The sequence below is a fragment of the Molothrus aeneus genome, chromosome 5 (assembly GCF_037042795.1).
Source record: "Molothrus aeneus isolate 106 chromosome 5, BPBGC_Maene_1.0, whole genome shotgun sequence".
NCBI classification, from domain to species: domain Eukaryota; kingdom Metazoa; phylum Chordata; class Aves; order Passeriformes; family Icteridae; genus Molothrus; species Molothrus aeneus.
The window spans coordinates 6,618,614-6,638,773 of NC_089650.1; the positions used below are offsets into that span (position 1 = coordinate 6,618,614).

The following is a 20,160-nucleotide window of genomic DNA, read 5'->3' on the forward strand; positions in this document are numbered from 1 at the left end:
GCCTTGGCCCTGGCTGCTGTTAAGAGATGGTGCACAGGGCAGGAGTGCTCTACTGCAGGTGCTGAGGACTCTGATCTGTTGCTGCTGAGGTGTGTGAAGCTCTGAGCTGAAACTGGGACTCTTCAGATACAATTTTTTTAATATTTCAGATCTTCAAGATGCTAAACTATTGCCACCTCCTCCCCCTCCACCTCCCCCACCGCTTCCTGTTGTGCCAACTCCGGTGCCTCCTCCACCGCCCCTGCCCCAGCCCACGGCACCCTTGGAACCAGCTCAGGCAGTGAGTGAGGAGAGCAGCAGCACAGTGCCTGCAGGTAAGGGCTGGGCTCCTCCACAGCTGCACCAGCCTCCTTCCCTTCACCTGTGTCCTTGGGGGGGCCTTCCCAGCCTTCCAGCAGGGGAGGAGGTGCAGTGGGATGAGATGCTGTCAAGGTCTTGGAGTAGCCCTTGCCATGGGAATTTGGTTGGGCCTGTAGCTGACGCACTGACCCATGTCTGCTGCCTGTCCTTCCTGTCCCTGCAGCTTCAGTCCAAGGAGCCCCAAAGGAGGTGGTGAACCCCTCCACTGGGCGTGCCAGTCTCTTGGAGTCCATCCGCCAGGCCGGGGGCATTGGGAAGGCCAACCTTCGCAGTGTCAAGGAGAGGAAGCTGGAGAAAAAGAAGCAGAAGGAACAAGAACAAGGTGCTGATACTTTTTGGCAGAATTTCTTTTCATTGCCCAGGCTGGGGAAGCATTGGGTCTGGGGGCAGGCAGGCAAGTTAGGAGCACAGTGAAGTCACAGAGCAGAAAGGAGTTGTCTCCTCACAGGCTGGTGGAGTCTCAGGTGTTCACCACTCAGCCAGAGCTCTGTGAACTTGCTAAACCCCACTAGCCCGAAGGGCATCTGTCCCAGGGCTTGTGGGGAAGTTTCACATGTGATGCACAGGAGCAGGCACACAAAGGAAACCCTGGGGGACAGGGCTGAACCAGTTTAAGTACCTTGGCTGAGGTGAATTCCACTCAATAGAATTCATTTAATTCATTCCTCAATGAATTCCACTCTTGGTTTTCCCCAGGAGATGCCATTAACACTGCTGTGCCTAGTGTTTTCCTGACCTGAAAATGGACTGTAGTTTTGGGGTGTCATACAAAATTAGAGGTTTGGAGTTTTTTCTTTAATCTGAAGGCAGTATTGCAGGGAAATGCTTTTGCCATAGTGCTTAACTCAGACTAATCTTTCTTCACTGACTTGTTCTGCTCTGTTTCAGTGAGAGCTACGGGACAAGGTGGAGATTTGATGTCAGACCTGTTCAACAAGCTGGTGCTGAGGCGCAAAGGTACTGTCCTGCAATGTGGGCTCCTTCCCCTAGCAAAGACAGAGAGCACTCCCTGGTACCCAGGTTGTGTCAGCCACAGCCTTGGAAACAGGAACAGAGATTTTCCTGGGCAGTGTACCACAGTATAGCTGGGAGTGTCTTTACAGAGAATGAGCAGAGGAATCTCCACCTCAAGTCCAGCTGGAGGCACTGGAGGAGTTTGTATGTTTCAGAGGATGGACCCTGAAAGCTGCTTGTGCAGAAGGGACAGCAGTGTCTTTTCTGATCCAGTCCTTGGGCAGCTGGCCCACTGCCAGGGGCCCGTATGGGCACTTGAGATGCCATGGGAGGTTTCTGGGGCATTTAGATCAAAGGTCACACCTCAGTGCTGGGCAGATGACAGCAGGGACTTGCTCAGGGGGAGCTGCAGTTGAACCTTGGCATAAGTCTACGGCAGCATTAAACATGTTGGCTGTTCTGGTTACCTGGGTGGTGAGAGCATGCCTTTCCCCCTCCCCTTTGCTGAATTTCTTTGGTCTCTAGTCCCCAGGTGTCACTCAGTGGTGATTTCCTTCTCTCACAGGTATTTCAGGGAAAGGCCCAGGAGCCTCTGGGAACACGGATGCTCCTGGCAGTCCTGCTGGTGCCTTTGCTCGCATGTCGGACTCAATACCACCCCTCCCACCCCCACAGCAGCCCGTGGGTGAGGAGGATGAGGATGACTGGGAGTCATAGATGGGATCAGTTGAGTATTAGTGTGAAACTGTTGCTGCCTGAAAAATTTCCACGAAGTTGAAGGAAGCAGGTCCTTACTGTCTTCACTTTGGTAAGAGTGGGAAGTGTCATTAATTAAGAGTGTGTAAAAGGAAAGCCCAGCTGTCCAGCCTTACAGCCCAGCGCCACAGGCTGGAGGGCACCAGCTGCTAGAAGCAGGTGCTCCCCTCCCTGAAGGCAGAGCTTGTGCAGACCACAGGGTTTGGACCTACTCAAGGGGCAGGTGACTCGCAATGGAAGTTTCTCAGAGGCAGCTGTTTCTTTCCCTGTGGGGCTAATTAACATACAGGGAGTGGGTAACAGCTCTGTGGCATAAGTACTTTCTTCCTTGTGAAGAGCCTGGAGAGGTGGCATCCAGCTGCTGAAACTGGAAAAGAAGCAAACAGGGCTTCTGAGATGAGACTTGCTCAGGATGCCAGAGGTACCTGGGAACAGCTGAGGGATTATGTGGCTGTCCCTGGTGTTATTGCTGCCCTCCAGCACTGACCCATAACCCTGGAAAGACCCCCAGGAAAGTTAAATTTAAGAAGTTACTTTGAATTTAGAAGCTTAGGGGTTAAAAAGAGCAAAGCAATCCTGTGCTTAAACATGATCAAAGGAGAAGTTCTGTATTGTGGCCATATCTTTATTCCCCTTGTAAGAATGAAATGCTTCAATCTATTGGCTGCTTGAAGCAAGGCAGAAAGAGGGTGAGAAAAAACGTTACCCACAGCTGCTCCATTACCACTCTGTGTTATTCCAATATGACATAAATTAGTGGCCTGCTAGTTTAAAATTCCTGTGAAAAGCTCAATGATGGCATTGGTCAGTCAGGCCTCCTACACTTGGTGGTTGATGGGAAAAAATCATATGTGTTCAGTCAAAATAATTACTCCCCATACTTAAGTGTACTTAAATAATACTCGCCATACTTGAGTGTTTTTATTGAAAGTATTTAATCAATTTAAATAAAACCTTAACAGCTGTAAACAAGTAGGTGCCTGCTGCTACTCTCTTCACCTGCCTCAGTCCTACAACCAGTTTCCCTCCTGCCTGTGGTGCTGAAGGCTCTCTCTCACCATCATAGCACTCAGATACTGAACAGTAAATATCCACAAAGGACGCAGAAGGCAGAGATTTTATGAAGTCCATGGCACAGAAAAGCAGCAACTTGTGTTACTTTACCTAGTCTTCAGAGGTATAAGTCATAATGATGAACACCATCTGTTCTCTGCTCCACATCACAAAGCATCCAACTTGCCTCGATGGAACTGGGAACACACAAAACCAGGCAGTTTATCCTCGGCCTTACTCTAAAGGGAAAGCTCTAAAAAGGTCCAGATGAGGACAATGGGGAACAGTGACACAAAATACAAGGAGTTCTGACCTTTCTTAACTCAGCAAACGCTGATCCAAAGGCAGGTTTCACCTGGGTCCTCTCCCTGATCCACTGGGGCAGTTTGTTAAAGACGGCAGGGCGTGCGTACCTGTGGTCCAGGAGCAGGATGCTTGCAAAGTCCTTCTGGTGGCGAATGGCTCTGCCTGTTCAGAGGATAAAAACAAAGAATGGCCCACTCAATTGTTTGTTCCCATCATCTGTAATGCATCCTTTTTCCTGCCCTCCTCCTCCAGTGTATTTGGTATCCCCCAGCCTGTCCAAGAAAGGATGATTTACCTATTGACTGGTTTACTGCCTTCATGCACAGGTTTTCAATCAGCACTCTGCTCGGTGCCTGGCCACCAGCTCTGGGCTGGAAAGAAGAAATAGGCAAGTCTGAACACAAAGCAGATGTAAATCAAATTGAGGAATCTTCCTGACAAAGTGAGGTGTAAATACTTTTACCCCTGCAGGGTGAGCGGGTAGCCGGGCAGACCCCAAGTGGAGAGTAAGGAGGAACAGAAGAAAGGCTGCAGGCAGAAAACTGTGTTGAGCGTTCACAAAGAGCCAACCCAAGGTGCTCTTGAAGGCAGAAATCTTGTCCCCAGGAACAGCACCTCCAGTGAGCAATGAGAAGAGACAAATAATCCTGGCAAGCAGCTTCTACCACCCTGCCACCCCCTCTGGGTTGAAGGGTCCTTGCTCCCCTTGGAGCTCAGAGCTGCCAGCAAGTCCTGGTGGCATTTCCCTCCACCAGACTTCTCTGTGTTTAGGGTCACCTGTCCAGGAGCAGCCTGGAGAAGACTGTGCCCTCAGTACCACACTGTCTGGAAAATGAGGGCAAGCTAAAGGAAAATAAAACCTCTGAAGGCAGCTCTGGGACTCATGTGCTGGGAAGTTAGTACTATAAAGCAGAATTGAAAGAGACAGAGGTGTAAGTGGCTCCTACCATTGTTTTGTCAAGCCAAGTCATTTTTTCCTGGAGTTCTGGAGATTTAATGTTGGGGTAAGGCATTCCCACCATAATCACACACCTGCAAGGGAGGACTGCATTATTCTTAATGTCTCATCCTAGGGCACTTTGCCAACAGACTGATAAATTAGAGGTCACTGCACCCCTGAAAGACAGCCAGCCCTGCAAACTAAAGGCAACAATAAAGCACAGCAGTCTGACAAGCATGTGCTGAACAGAGCTGCAGAGGGATTCAGGGTGCCAGAACAAGGGATTATCCAGCACAGCAAGCCTAACTGCATTATTCACAGAAGAGTGGCCTGGACAGGCAGGTTTTACATCACTCAGCAGACCCCTCCTGTTCCTTTAAGCATCAGTTAAGTACACATTCCCCATGCAAGTACTAATGTGCCCATCCTGCTTGGAGTCACTACAGCAGAAGCCACAGCTGGCTTTCCAAGGAGAAGTCACCTTACCTTCCCAGGTCATCAGAGAAATTGATCCCTTCACTCATTTTGCCTCCAACTACAGAAAGCAGCAGGGCTCCTGTCATCTGTCCTCCTGTCTGGCTGCAGCGCTGCAGGAGAGGGACAGCAACTTAAATCAGAGCAGGGAAGATTTCTGTGCTTCAGAAACACTCCCACACCTTGGCTAGAGCCTTCTTTCCTTGTTAAAAGTCCCCTCCTTTGCAGCATTCCCATACCTGCTGGGCTGCCACACTTCCACCAGACTGCCTGCTCAGCTTACCTTTATGCATTTGGCATATTCCACTAGCACCTGCTCCACCTGGTTGGCTTTCTTAGGCTCCTGAAAGATCTGTCAGGCACAGTTCATCAGTTCAGCAACACAGCAATAGGAAGCAAACAGTTTAGAGAAAGGAAGTCATTTTACCCCCATGCCATTAAACAACACATGGAACTGAGGTCATGGAAGGGAAAATTGCCTGAAAAACTAACTTAACCAGTGCCTTTCCTCCACCCTAAAAATGCACTATGGCTCTTTTCTGCTGGGCTCTGAAGGGAGCAGCAGCTGCTCCTGCCCCTCCAACATTCCCTTTCAGCTTTGGGAGACTTGTTCAATACTGCAAGAAGTTACAAGTCATCCAAGAGCTGAGAGGCAAAAAAGCAATGTGCACCTCTTGCACCTAAGAATCAAGACTCTCTGGGGTCAGGGGACTCTACAGCTGCAAGATATTGGAGGATAGGGACAGGACCCACCAATTTGAATCATCAATTAATTCCAAGCAGGGGCTCCCCTTGCCCAGTGAATAAATTAGCTTTTCATGCAAAGTATAAATAAAGTAGTATATCTTTATATTATTCTAGCACACCTAATTAGTTACTGATAACCTCTGCAGTTAATCAAGCTGTATTTTACAGGTGCTGTACCTTGGCCTAAAACACAAGTAGATTTCCTAGTAAACAAGAGGTCCAACATCTGTCTTCTCTGCAACAGTAAAGAACCTACAGAATGTGTTTACCTTTGGTTAGCAAGAAGTAATATAAAATTTTAACAGTCAAAATCAGTCTTTCAGTAGAAAAATAACTGGTAATTACAAATATAAGCCAAAACTCACTTATTGAAAAGTAGCTATTTAAGCTTCTGATTTAAATCAACTTTCCCTGTGTGATTTGTATATAATCTCACTGTGATCTCACCACAGCAACCTCGGGAAAGTCTTGAACCTTCCCCTGCTAAGATTTGATCTTGTGTGTGGGCAGTTGAAAGTCTCACTTGCTGCACTTACACCCAATTGCCTTGCTAATGCATATCCAATTTTCTGGAGACTGCAGAAGTAAAACAAGAACAATTCAGAGTTGAAATTTGGAACAAACTGTTTGTGGCCCAAAACCTTGGAGGAACCAGGCAGAGCATTGGGACCCTGACAGAACACAGCTGAAAGGCACTCAGAGTGGTAACTCTACAAACACAGAGAAAATGAAGCACAGTGCTTCCACCCAAAAACCTACAGGCTGCCCCATGTGCCAGAATGCCAAGAATCACCAAGGCTGTGAAATATCTGGGACTGTGGTAAGTTGTTTAGCTTTCAGTACACACAAGTCACAGCCAGGGTATATGTAATTTTTCTTTCCCCTGGCACATGATCCAAGATCCCTGTACCACAACCTGCCTGACTTTCAATACCCAGCTTTCAAATACCTGTTAAAGTCATTGCAAAGACTTCATATTTGCAGTGATCTCCCTATTTAATGTTTCTCACTGCTCCTTCAACAGGAGTCACCACTGCTAGTCTTCCAGTTCTCATCTCTACTTCCGGCAGATAGCAAAATGCCATTTGTCTTATGAACTGCACTGTTGTCTCACTCTGCCCAGCCCTTGGCTGTGCTGGTCTGTGCTCAAGGGACACACAGATGAGCCTGGGAAAAACAAATTCCCTGCAGGAGTTCAACCTGAACAGCCCCTCCTAGCCACAAGAGAACAAGCCTGCTATGGATAGCAAAGACTGTCTGCCCCCATGGCCATTACACAGTGTGCACTTCAAGGATGTATAGCTGCAATCAATCTCATTTAGATAGCAGCTCAGTGCTCAGCCACCCAGGAAGTGTAATTTATTCGTTCCTGGAGGGATTAGCTGGATAAACATCCATTCTGCTCTGTGCATAGAGCATGGGAACAACTCAGAGAGAGGTTCATAATGCATATGGGATTGTTTGGGTTTTGACACCTCCGTGGGAAGTCCCAACTGTCCTGGCTGCACAATCACCTTCTTCCTGGCTGCCAGGCGGGAGAGCAGCCCTGTCTTCTCCCAGTGTCCGTACACCTGCTTCTCGTACTCGTAGGAGGGGAAGAAGCACACCACACCTCCCGGGATCACATTGCACAGGTTGCAAAGGATTCGACCTGTCTCATCCATCTGCAAGAGAGATTAGAGCATATTGCAGCTGACAGGAGCCAATTCTCTGCTCAATCCCAGGATCACACCTTCCTTATGACATGACTTAGGGGAGGAAAAAAATGTGGGAAATATGCCAGGTCTGTGAGAAGTCCCATGAGGAGCTGGGTATCACTAAAAAGCTCTTCACTGCTTGGCCTTCTTCCCTAGCCTAGGGTTTCTGTTCTGGCTGTGGAGCTGTGGTCGTTCAGGAAAGGAAGGTTTGCCTCTGGATGGAAACTGTCCTATTAGAACAGATATTGAGAGCTGGTTAGCACATCTGCTTGAGATTGTGCAGAGACAGTGCAGACCTAGTGTCTAGCCTTGGGTGCCCACTGGCCTGTCACAGGAAGAAGGAAGATGTGCCAAAACACCTGCAGCTGCTTCTGTGGTTTGGGATTTCCTTTGCCATGGCTTTTGCTCAGCCCCCCTCTTAAACACACAGTATACCCTGCTCTGAAATATAAACATGTGAAGCAAAAAAGAGATCCCAAGGAAGGGAACAAAGGGCAAACTGACCATCTGAGGCAGGTCTCTGGTCTGGTAAGTGAACTCCAGCTGCTGGTTGGAAGGACCACTGCAGAGGATGATGGGTAAAATATTTTCTGGAGGAATCACATGTCCTGGGGACAAAAACAGGCAGAGTCAACATCACTGCTGTTGGCACAAACCCCATGAGCTGAAGAACTTGAATTGCATTCTAGTGACAGAGGCAAATGTTTGCTTGGCTAAGCCAAAGTGCCTAAGTCACTCAGCTGCTCCAATTTCCATCCCCTCGGCCTCTGGGAGGAAGGCATGGCACACTGCCTGCTAATACCAGTCAAGACCACAGGGGAAGCTCAGAGTGAAAGGGAACTCGCACCCCTTTGCTGCCCTGATTTTTAGGAAAGATGCCACACTGCTCTGAGTGCTGACAGAATAGTGCTAAAGGCAAACTGCAGCCCTTGCACTGCTGAGCCCTCCCTGCCAGCACTGCACACTCACCACAGGAGAACTCCACGATACGGGCAGGGTCCACGCCAGCACAGCACAGCAGCTGCTCTCGGAAATCAGCCACCTAAAACCCACAAAACAAAGACAAGTGAAGTACCAGTGTCCCAAAAACCTCTACACCAGCAGCAGCAGCACTGCTGGTCAAGCAAAGGAGCGGCAGCGCCCTCTGCCCGCACACAGCGGCACCGGCTCTGCAAAGCTCCCGTGGCACGATCCCAGTGGGATTCCCGGCCTTGCAGAGCCAGGATGGATCACGAGCTCCTCCCTCTGCTCCCCGTGCTAGTTCCAACCCACCACCGGCTCAGCCTGGCTGCTCTCTTCCCACCCCGGCTTGCAGACAGCACCCCCGACCTGCTGAGAGCCCAGCACAGCATCCTCATTCCCTCACCGGCTGCATGGTGCCTCCAGCAATGATGACAGCACGGCATTCTTCCACAACCTTGGCAAAGTGGACAGCTGGATTCAGCAAGAGGAATTTGAGGCTGCTCTGACCAACTGTGCCTGGGAAAAGGAGAGAAGAGCATTCAGGAGCAAGCTGTGACACAAATTCAGGGATATGAGAGATTCTCCCTCCTGACCTGGGTACTCTGGCAGGTACCCACCTCTTAAAGTAAAGACTTGCTGTTCAACACAGACAGAGGCAGCAGCAGGTAATGCCAACCTGAAAGTTACCTTCTGCTTCCTAATCTCCCTGGAGCTGTACAACAGGTGCAGTAAATTGCAAGACAAAACTTGACATCCAAAGTGGGAGCAGACCTCTGCAAATCCTGGCCCCAATGCCCTTGGTTAAAAATTCCCTTGGGATCATAAGCATCCTCAGACAGACCAAGCCTACCAGCCTACATCACAGATGGCACAAATGCAGGTTCCAGGTTCCCCAGAGACTCTTATATCTCCTCCCTCAGTGCCAGTGAAACAACCTGCTTGTGAGTAACTCATGCCACCCCTCCCCAGCTCACCCTTTCCAGTACCTTGCTTGTTGAGAATGACTCTGCCATCTTGGTTTGCATTTGTGAGGGCTGAGAGAAATCCTTCAATCTGCATCAGTGGAGAGGCAGTTCGGAGCTGGTCGTGCTCAGCCTCCACGGGAGGGCTCTGGGGGGTACCTGCTGGCCCAAAAAAGAAAGGAGAGGCAGGCAAGGCAACTTAGGCCACACTTCTAAAGTCAGGGGTTAAGCACAAAACATGCTCTACAGGAAAACAATACCTGGCAGAGAATACAATATGCAGGCAGAGAATAAATACCCATTAAAGGGAAAAATCCAAATTCTGTCTCATAAAAAAAAAAAATTAAAAAAAAAAAAAATCTGATTTTTGTGGATGGCACCACTAAGCAGAGCTACTACACACAGTAGCTCAGGTCCCAGAGCCAGCAGGTCACAGAAGTGCAAAGCTTGAGTGTATGTGGTGTGAACATGGAATTACATCATTCAGCTTGAAAGGGACCTCACTAATCCAATGTACAGTTGTACATCAGCTAATGAGACCTGTTAAAAACACCCATGCAGGAGGACACCTTCTTCAGTCTCTCATTCTGCACATCTGCCTCCTCCCTTTCCTCATGCAGAGATGTGGGTTCCACATCCTCACTCTGCCCACAGATGCACAAGGAGAGGATGCCTGAACTCACCCTCCTTATCAGATCCCTGCTGAAGGGTCAGAAGAAAGTCCTGCAAACCAGCCACCTTCTGGTTCTCCTTGTTGGTCTTCACAGCTGAGGCAGAGCCCCCATATCGCTCCACAAACCCAAAAAGCTGCCAAACAAAAGCCAGAAATACTAAGACTACCAACAGCAGGAATCAGAGAGGATAAGACAGGTTTGCTGGCCTGCCACAAATTAAGTTCCTCAGTAAGTGTTCACAAACCAGCCTAATCAGAATGTATCAGCTCCCATTACTTTCCTACACCCACCGAATCAAAAGAAAAACAAGTTTCTAATGTCTGTTCTTCCACTGCAAGGCAGCCTACCTGGCTGGCAAATTTGAGGCCAAGCAGCACAGAATTGGCACCCACTGGAATACTGTGGCAAAGCACATTGTATTTTTCTTTTCTGGATAAGCAAGAGTTACCCTGTCCATATAGTATTTTTTATAGGAACCAGTTTGTTTGCAGAACAGGATGGAGAAGACAAGCTCCCACCCAGCTGCTGCATGTTCCATCTCAAAGTGCAGGTGTGAAACAGCATTGGAGCACTGCTGACCATGAAACCCCAGGGCAAGTACCTTCCTGCTGATAAGGCTCTTCTCACAGTAGCGCTGAACCTGTTGGAGGAGGACAGGAAAATGAAATGGCATTCAGCACGCCTTCTGCATCCTGCTGCCCTTGATCCCTGCCCAGCAAGGCTGTCACTTGCTGTGCTTTGGGGGAGAGCTGCACAGCCCTTTGTGGGCACCACCAGCCAGAGAAGAGTTTATTACAATGTGAGAAATGTTTGTTACAACGGCATCCCAGAGTGGAAACACACAGTGTTGAGGTGCTGTGTCTGGAGGTTCAAGGGGGAGAGTTAGGTTACTGGAGTAGCAAAATTTCTGCATGACAGCCCTTACAGTGTAGCTTTGCCTTACAGACAGTTAGAAAGCATGGGCTTTGGCTCTACTTCCAGTTTTCACACAATAATCTCAAACAAGTCACCACCACCTGTGCCACGTTTGCATTACCTTGAAGAGGTTGATATTGTCAATCTGGCTCTGAAATAGAAAGTCATTGATGGATTTTAGTACTGTCCCTGATAGAAAAGAGAGAGAAGGGGAAAAGAAATTATTGGCTGCTGCTGGGCCTGCACCCCTTACTGCCCACATCCATGTCCCTGACTGATAGCTCCATACCCCAGGAGTTCACTCCTGTCTTACCTGTTTGGGAAACTGCCTGGCTTCCAGGATTCTGGTTCACATTACCTGTAAGGCATGAAACCAATTCAAGGCAGGCTTGAATCTATCTCAAAATTAAGCAGGAAACTAAAGACTGACCTTGATGGGTACAGTGCACAAGAAACCCAAGAAGTAACTACACATCTGCAAAATGTGTCTATGCAGACTGAACACCAGCTCTCACTCAGTTTTAATTTGCCCTAGAGTAGCCCTACACTGTAGAACAAGAGTGCTACTGCATCCTAAGGAATACCACCTACATTCCTAAGATCTAGGAAACAGATCATTGGAGCAAAGGAGCAAGCCCTGCAAATTCCTGTGGACGTAAAATCAAAGCAAAATATTTTCTCACAAAGGAAAGGCACCACTCAAGAAAGATTCATTCTGCAGATGCATGCTGACACACAGAGGCCTTGCTACCAGACGACCTGGAGATTTATTTCATGCAGTTCTTGTGCTACACTGTTACACATTTTATACATCTGCTGTATTCCTCACTTAGCATTTTACATCATCCTCATTTCAACTGGATCTCAAAACTACACAGAAAAGGAAACTGCCTCTACCAACTTACGTCATCTGCTGCTCCTAAGTTAGTGAAACTAAGTAAAGGGTTCCAATATACATCAGTCAACTTCCCCAAGTACAAACCAGCCTGCAAAATAAAACTACTGGCATCTGAACCTATACATAAGCAACACTTCCCTGCAGAGGAAGAAGGGAGACAGTGTCCTGAGAAAGTACTAACTAGCTCAGAGTTTATCATTATCCCTGGAGACACAAAAGGTTTGCTTACCTCCCAGCATAGCCACAAACTGCTCCAGTAAATACAGGATCTGCTTAATGTACATCAAGTTCTTTGCCTTCAAACGTTTCCTATGAAGCATGAGACATGTTTAGGCCCCAAAACCTCTTCAGGGACTAACCAAAGCAGATGAGCTGCAGAAACAAGTACATGAACTCTTCTTCATTTTGGAGAGTCAGGAACTAAGATTTCTTCCAAGTTCACTCTCTCTGTGACAGGGCAGAGCCATCTGGATATCCTGCCCAAGGTCATCCCAAAGCATTTATCCATGCTCTCCCCCACTGTTCCTACCATTGCACCTCTCCTTGCATATTAATTATAGCTGGTTTGTTACAATGGCAGTGATGCCTCAAGACCCTGTTGCAATAATGCTCCAAACATTCAGAGTTATTATCATTGAACACAACAATCAGCCACTGCAGGGATGGCAAGGTGCAGAGCCAAAACCCACATACAGCTTCCGCCTCCTCCTCAGAGCTTTCTGCTTCTACCATCATGCCAGTCAGCACAATGGAAGACTAAGGGAGAGACATGAAAGACTGAGTCTTTTGAAACTCTGCATCACAAAGTAGAAGTGATTAGAGGGAGATATTGGGAAAGGAACTGAGTGTGTAAGTGTATACAGGGTATACACTGTATAATCCTCAGGGTATCCCCTTCTTGCTGCTTAATACCAGCCCCAGGAGTCTGACTTAGATGAATTCTAGACAGAGATAATAAAGCAAGTGTCTTTTCATCTGCAGAACTCTTAATGCAGTAACTTTCCACTGGGGAAAAGCAATAAAGACCCTGCAGCCATGGGGCAAGCCAAGGCATCCACAGACCTTGCCTGTGCTGAGCTGTTTTTCCCCAAGATCCTCACCTGTATCGCTCCATGTACTGCGACAGCTGGGAGTGGGCACAGCACAGCTGCACAAACAGAAAGCAGAAGCTGTTGTTATAAAGGAGAGAAGAAGGAGCACTGCTGGAAGCAAACCTCCCTCCCCTTTAGCAGGCCAGGCTGTCACTCACCTGAGAGCCGCTGACCTCAGCGCTATGGATGCAGGTGATGGTGTCGATGAGGTTGTGGGCCTCGTCAATGATCACAACCTGGTCCTTCAGCTTGATCCCAGCCGCCTTCCTGGTAGGCTCATGCAGAAGCATCTGATAGGGCAGCACCACCAGCTACAGGAGAGGCACACACTGCCCTGATTCCAGCTCTCATCCTTACAAACTCAGGGCATTCTACAACCACTCATTAACAGCCCTTATCAGAGGGCCATGAAGAATTCAGCCAAGTGACTTACTCTTATTAGGGGAAAAGTAAGAACAAAACCAGGAGCACATGCTTGAGAGGGGCACTGGGATGTCAGCTGAAATGATTATGCTACAATTGCATATGGGTTTAGGTTACCTTTTAAATCTCCTTTGGGGCACTGAAACCCTTCAGAGAGAACCCAGCAAGGAAGAAGAGTGGTGTAAGAGCTAAGAGTTCACCTGTATGTCAGTATTGCTTCACACTTGCTGAACTGCTCAAGTATTTCAAAATGCTGAGACATACAGCATCCTTATGAACTTCTGATGGGAATTCTCATTTTCCTTTGCTTTCTGAGCAAAACTAGAGCTGACAGAAACACAGCCTGTTTACAGACTCCCCAGTCTAAGTGACAGTACTAGAAGGAGCAGGCCATCAGTTCATTCATAGAGCATCTGGCATTAATGCCACTAAAACTTAAGCCTTACCTGAGCATCAGGGATAGCAAATCGACTCCCATAATATGGGCAGGCTTTGGTCTCCCTTCCTAAGGACACCAACTGCTCAATATCCTTCACTTCCACCAGAACTTCATCACGGAGAAACTGCATTTGCTCAAAGGAATAAAATGGGCACACGGTGCGACTCACACGTCTCTTCTTCCCCTCATTCTCCTCATTGCTCTTCTTTTCTAACAGCAGAAATCAAAAGAAAGCTATGAGCAACACACACAACGGCCTAAAATAACCATTTTGCAGAAAATCATGGATTTCAAAGCAAGCTTTGTCCTGTGTATTCCTGACCTATCACCTATTTTTAAATTATTCAGCAGTAACATTTCCATCTCCATAGTGGACACTACTCTTGCCAGTTAGATTTAGCATGTGACATCTTCCAACATTTCTAACATTGAGTTAAACACAAGTATCCTTCTGTGCAGAAGTCCTGACCAGCTTGAGACACTCAGAAGATTTATCCTGATCTCAGCATAGCCTGGAGATCAAGAAAAGCACCAAGGATTCCTGTTTTTCCAACCTGTCATTTTCAAGCTTGTACCACTCTTGCTAGAACTGACTGGCAGCACCCACTGCCTCCACCCTCTCATGACACCTTTATTAGGAATTGCTTCCCCAGGCTGTGGGAGCATGTGGTATTTCTGGGGTCCCCCATTGTGGGGAGGAATGATGAATCTGACTCCATGTTCTTAGAAGGCTAATTTATTATTTTATGTTACTATATTATATTAAAGAATGGCATACTAAACTATACTAAACAATAGAGAATGGATACTTACAAAAGGCTTAACAAGATACTACTGAAAAATTTGTGACTCTCTCCAGAGCCTCGACACAGCTGGCTGTGATTGGTCATTAAGTTAAAACAATTCAAATGGAACCAATGAAACAATGACCAGTTGGTAAACAATGTCCAAACCACTTCCCAAAGCAGCAAAACACAGGAGAAGCGAATCAGATAATTATTATTTTCCTTTTTCTCTGAGGCTTCTCAGCTTCCCAGGAGAAGAAATCCTGGTGAAAGGATTTTTCAGAAAATATGATGGTGACAGGAGCATTCTTACCATGTTTGTTCTTCTGCATCTCCATGCAGCGGTCATTGATGAGCTGGAGAGCACCCAGGCGTCGCACCTCCTCGTTCACACAGAGATTCTGGCACGTGCAAACAGAGGAAGAGGAAGGGAGTCAATTCACAGCTGAGTGCCCCCATATGCACTCCCTGCTGTAAAACAAATGATTTTCTTTAAAGCAATCTCAGGCCAGACTCCAAAAATGAAAAGTCTACCAGTTAGACATTATACATACTAACTGCTATAAACATGCTCAAAACTCACAGAAACTTAGGAGGAAAAAATGAGAAAAAGAGGGCTCACTGCTACACAACAGCTTCTGAAAAATGCTGCCAGAAGTACTAGTTTACTAAGAGGAGCACCTTCTCAGTGACTCAGACATCTGTAATACTCCATATTAGCAAAGGTAAAACATATTCTTGTATTTACATCAAAGGGTAAATGACCAAAACAGAGTTCACAGAAAGATGTACACCACACAGATCTGTGTTGCAACCCATGGCTGCCTTGGTTTTTCAACAGGAGACTCAGCTGTCCCCAAGGTGACTTCTGTGGCACCAGATCCACACAGCTCCTGGCAGTGTGTTCTGGGTCCCTGAGAACAGCAGCACGTACCTGCCTGGATCCCAAGGAGACCAGACGTGTGTCTTTGCCAAAAGGACTTTTCTGCACCTCATGCACAAACTGGGACAGCTGGGAGTGAGTGCGGCTGCAGTAGTAGATCTGCAGTGAGGAACAACAAAGGGAAGACAAGAAGAATATGGAAGCCATTCCCTACCTATGACCAATCCTACAAGGAAGCAGCCAAGCACTTCAGCAAAGTTCACCTTGCTCAAGCCTTCAAAAGCACAAGGGAAGGCACATGTTTGAGTGTCATCTTAAAACTGCTGAGGCCAAAAGCCCCATCTTTGTTTTCTCCTCTGCATTTGCTTTTGTTGCCAATTAATTTTCCAAGGTCTCTATAAAACAGGGACTCACCATGGGAGAGTAATAAAACACTATTTATTGCTGTGTTCTTTTACAGCGAGCCACAGCAAAAACAAGCACAGCAAGCTGCTTAGGCAGGCAGTGTAGTCCAGAAGGAGATGAGCACAGCAGAACTAGCTATCTTTATCAACAGACCTGGCAGCTTTTGGAAGCTAGCTCCTAAATCCTTCTGTACTGCCTGACTGTTGGAAAGGTGCAAGGAAGCCATCATTCTGCTCACTCCTACACTATTCTATGAAGTGGCACTATTTAATTTCCTCCTCTCACCTTAGTAACATGCTCCTCTTCCAAATCATCATCATCATCTTCTTCCAGCCTAAGAAAAGAGAAACCTTAAACAGTTTCCTTTCAGCAGACCACTGACAGTAAGAATCAAATGATGCTCCACCACAGGAGTGAGGTCTCAAGAGAGATGATTAAGTCATCTCAAAAAGAGCCTCAGAACTCATCTCAGGTGGTAAAAGAAAATTTAACTTTTTAAGAACAGGGTTCTCTTTAAAGGAAAAATCTCTCCTGGGCTGTGCCTTTTTTCCAAGTTCAAGAATTTTTTCTTCCTTTTGATTGAGGAGCCTCTAAGCCTCAGGCATAAGCTAATCAGTGCTGTACTATTATTTGGTGACCTTATTTATTTATTTTTGTAAAGCTTTCCCATTAGAAGCAATTTACCACCCTCCAGATATTGCATAAAGAAGGGCTTCAGGAAAGCATTCAGCTGCCATTGAGCTCCTCAAAGGCAACAGAAGTTCAATGTTTGATAAACTACTTACATATAAAAAAAGTAGTTAAGCATTCTTCAATTTTAAGGTAGAAGGAAATGTCTAAACATGAATTAGTAAATTTGTAATTTAAATGTGTTTGATTTTTTGTGCTGAAGTATGGCTTCTGGCTTTCTGCATAAGGCAAATGCATGGGAGAGAAAAGTGTGCATGGGATTTTCATACCAAAGCTCTGTCTTAAAGAAATGTGAACATCTCTGCCTTTAGAGTATCAAAATATGCCAGTGCTAATCTGCAGAACTGACAGCTGACTCTGGTGTCCTGAGTTCCATTCTGCTTTTCTAATGCAAGGAACTTGATCTCAAGTCATTCACCCAGCATCCAGAGGCACTCTTTGGGAAGCTGGGCATGGATAAAGGCAGGACACTGCTACACATTTTAAGATGCACTTTCTCAGAAAGCACTTCAGGTCACTCAGATCGGTCTAACAAAAGTTTATAAAAGCCAAAACAAACCAAACTAAAATCCCCCCGAGACAACCAATTAAATAAAACCCCAGAAGAACCACCACCTTACACTGTTTGAAAAGGTGAGAAACACTTTTTAATAAAATCTGCACAACCTCTTTAATCAGGGCAAGACAAAAATTAGATGGAAAATGTTTCCTTAGCATGGAATCGCCTCAGTCCCCGTCCTTACCCAGATACCACTTTCTTTTCATCATCACTCTCATATTCAGCAAGAATCAGCTCCTCCTCATTGTGATCCAGCTGGTCTAGAGCATCCTCTCCAGCTCCCTGTGAAAGAGCCTCCTTGCTGAGCTGAAGAAGGCGCTTTGCCTCATCATCCTCACATCTCTGGAAGGAATACAAAGGCACAGCATTTCCCATATAAAAAAAGAATGGCACAGGGGTTGCTTTATGGCATGAACAGGTCAGAAGACAGCACAGGTCTCTCACAGAAGGCTGAAGCTGTTCAGCCTTACAGAAATCAGCTGTTACCAAAACCAAAGACCTGCCCACACAGATGGTTATGAAGAAGAAACATAAAGGACCTTCTCTGCAAAAGGCCTGCTGAACTAATATACCCTCAATGAAATGTTCATGTAATCCAGTATTAGCTGCTTAAAGTGGCCCAAAAAAGATGTCTGCCTGAGAGAAAATGGTGTGTAAATAAGTCTGAACAAACAAACATGTAAAGGCATAATCAAACACTCTGTGCACATTTAACTCAAAGCTAGAATCAGCTCAGCATCTGGTTTAGAACAAGATTTCTCTTCCTGATTTTTCTCCAGTTGTATGACTGTTACTCTAACACAAGTCTACCTCTCTACAAAAATTCAGTTGAACTGTTGAAGAACAGTTTTCTGATTAACTTCTGTGTCACAAAAAAGAAAAGTTCATTTTTTTCCATCTCAAAACAGTATCTTCCAATGTTAATGAGCATTTTATAACCATGGAAAATACAATGAATACCATGGAATATACAATATACAAGAATATGCATTCAGTAAGCACTAACTTAGAAAAGAAGAATCAGTCGCTTTTCTAAATCTCCATCATATTTCCCTCAGTTGCTTTCTTGCTTTTCATCATGCTTCTCATTTCACATGCTCTTCAGTCTCTTTTAAGAGACAAGTTCTTTGTTCCATTTGGTTTTTATTTGCCATTCTCTACTATTTCTGTCATATCCTTTTGACAGGAGTTGACCAAAACATTACACAGTATTTGAGATAGAGCACACTAGAAATCAATAGCCTGGCAGCCTAATAAATCTATCTGGGGACCTGAACTGAGTATTTCTGGGAAGTATAATTCATATAATCAAAAACCATCAAGAGCACTGAGGCCAGTTCATGCACCTAAATGAGAGGAAATATGTATCTGTGAACTTTAATACCATTTTTGTTCCAGAAATACAGACTGTTTCACATATTTTCATAAAACGGAGATCTTTCCAAAAAAAGCCTCTGAGTATTAAAGCTTTTTAAAGAGAAGCAGAAAGCCAGAAGGCAATCAGAACACACATCATTTCTGCCCACACACAAAAATTGTCACAGAAAATCATTGATGCACAAATTGTTTTTCACATCTGTACTTTTAAAATTTAACAAATAATTTCGGATGACCAATTTCAGAAACCTCATACAAAGAGGTCCTCAAACAGGTGGGTTGGAAAACTCAGTGTGAAGTCACACATAAGCAAATATGAACAACACTGAAGGTAACCAAAACAGAAAGTTTTGATCTCTGTGGAATAACTCACCTTCCTCTTTGCTGCGTATTTTAACTGCACGTTTTGCCGAATTTTCTCAAGATGATCTTCTCGCTTTTTCCTTCTGATCTGCTCTTCCTACAAAAATGGGGGAGTGTAGGCAGGATTACGTGGATTTAGTCCTCAACCCTTGGTATCACTACTTAGGCTCTGGGCATAGAAAAACGAGTAAGGGAAACAAAATTTCTGGGACAGGGTTCTGTTCTCTCTGCGTGCTCGCCTACAGAGTGTTACTCTGCTCAAAGCAATACAAAGCAATAGTTTCCTGTCTTGGGTAACCTGCAGGCACACCACCACCAAATTTGCCTGACGTCTTCTCCACTCACTATCCAGGATACGGGAACAGTTTGCCCAGAGAGGTGCTGGAGTTCCCCTCTCAGGAGATGCTAAACAGCCTCCTGGACACTGGGTACCGCGCTCTAGGGAGAGGCCGTGCTAGGCGACCCCCAGGGTCCCTTCCAGCCCCAGCCACGCTGTGTCTATGCGAGATCAGCCCTCGTTATTTCATCCATCCTCTACACACGAGCGCATCCCCACCTTCAGCCTGTCCACCATGTCCCGCTCCTCTTTCCTCTGCACGAAGGCCGTGACCCAGTCCGGCTGCCCGGCCGTGTCCGCACTCCCCGGCCGCGCCTGCTGCGGGCTCAGCCCGTCCTGCCCGCCGGCCCCGAGCGCCAGCAGCTGCTCCTCCTCCTGCCGCCGCTTCTCCTCCCAGTCCCGGAGCCACGCCAGGGCCCCGCAGATGAGGCTCAGCGATTTTCCCTGTCACGGAGAGCCGGCAAGGTGAGGAGCGCTGCCGCCACCGCCGCGGCCCCGCCCGGCCGCAGCCGCGGCTCGGCCCCCGCCGCCTCACCGTGCCCGTGGGGCTCTCGAAGATGCCAACCCGGCCGGCCTCCAGCGCGCCGTACAGCGCCTCCATGAACTGCTCCTGGATGCGGTACGGAGTGTAGGGGAACGGGAACCGGCCCGGCACTGGGCCCGCTGCCGCCGCCCCGCTCTCCATCCCGCCGCGCTTCGAACCGAGCGCCGCGGCCGCGGCCGCCCCTTCCCGTGACGCGGCGGAAGGAGCGCCCCGCGCTGCTCTCTATGCACAGAGCTCCCTTCCCGAGCTGTCATCCCCTTCCCCGTCCCCTCCCGTCGCGCACGAGCAGAAAATTACATTTCAGAGGAAAAAAAAAAAAAAGAAAAAAAAAGTTTTATTTAGGATGAGTGAAAAATGCGTATTTTATGATTGGCTTTTCACAAATATTAAAATTAATATTATAATATAATATGAATATTATGTTAGAAAGTTATGCTGTAGTAATTTTCTTGAGTATTGTGTGTGTTAAATATAGTTTTGGGTTATGACATAATGTTAAAATAGAAACTATGCTATGTAGGATACTTTTTTTAAGGAAACTACTTGCACCGAGATAGCAGCTAGA

The 20,160-nt window shown here is 46.8% G+C and overlaps 2 protein-coding genes across 10 annotated transcripts in view; one reads left to right on the forward strand and one right to left on the reverse strand.

The window, feature by feature from the left end:
• The window catches only part of WASHC1 (WASH complex subunit 1), a 57,542-nt gene extending 54,500 nt beyond the window's left edge, over nt 1-3,042 (forward strand). For all 4 annotated transcript variants that reach the window (XM_066549526.1, XM_066549530.1, XM_066549528.1 and 1 more), the window contains exons 8-11: nt 150-314; nt 524-682; nt 1,249-1,317; nt 1,880-3,042. In XM_066549526.1, coding sequence (XP_066405623.1) covers nt 150-314; nt 524-682; nt 1,249-1,317; nt 1,880-2,031 — 545 coding nt within the window. In that variant the 3' untranslated portion in view covers nt 2,032-3,042. The remainder of the gene's footprint in view (nt 1-149; nt 315-523; nt 683-1,248; nt 1,318-1,879) is intronic.
• Nucleotides 203-19,732, reverse strand: DDX11 (DEAD/H-box helicase 11). 6 transcript variants are annotated; one of them, XR_010783667.1, is made up of 27 exons: nt 19,587-19,729; nt 19,271-19,495; nt 18,725-18,811; nt 17,159-17,316; nt 16,011-16,059; nt 15,372-15,479; nt 14,751-14,838; nt 13,660-13,862; nt 12,949-13,101; nt 12,800-12,846; nt 11,929-12,008; nt 11,115-11,159; nt 10,923-10,990; nt 10,488-10,526; nt 9,896-10,019; nt 9,237-9,374; nt 8,654-8,766; nt 8,257-8,329; nt 7,792-7,895; nt 7,105-7,254; nt 5,127-5,195; nt 4,856-4,956; nt 4,377-4,461; nt 3,725-3,800; nt 3,437-3,591; nt 3,235-3,320; nt 203-648 (listed from the first exon to the last, which is right to left on the reverse strand). XR_010783667.1 is itself a non-coding variant. In XM_066549525.1 (26 exons), the coding sequence occupies exons 1-26, from the start codon at nt 19,650-19,652 to the stop codon at nt 3,291-3,293; spliced, it is 2,631 nt and encodes an 876-aa protein (XP_066405622.1). In that variant the 5' UTR covers nt 19,653-19,732; the 3' UTR covers nt 2,979-3,290. The 6 variants fall into 6 exon arrangements, 4 of the variants coding, with proteins under 4 accessions (XP_066405622.1, XP_066405621.1, XP_066405619.1 ...); XM_066549525.1 differs by lacking the exon at nt 203-648 and having other exon boundaries at nt 2,979-3,320; nt 9,237-9,371; nt 19,587-19,732; XM_066549524.1 differs by lacking the exon at nt 203-648 and having other exon boundaries at nt 2,979-3,320; nt 19,587-19,732.
• Between the last annotated feature and the right edge of the window lie 428 nt (nt 19,733-20,160).

What these genes read in the sequence shown, in the direction of transcription:
- DDX11 (XM_066549524.1), bottom strand. Translation starts at nt 19,652, where the DNA reads ATGGAGGCGCTGTACGGCGCGCTGGAGGCCGGCCGGGTTGGCATCTTC. An exon ending in TCTCCTTGGGATCCAGGCAG is followed by an intron (nt 14,839 to 15,371) that starts GTACGTGCTGCT and finishes TGCACGTGCCAG; the next exon opens with AATCTCTGTGTGAACGAGGA. An exon ending in GCAGGGATCTGATAAGGAGG is followed by an intron (nt 9,375 to 9,895) that starts GTGAGTTCAGGC and finishes TTTTTGGGCCAG; the next exon opens with CAGGTACCCCCCAGAGCCCT.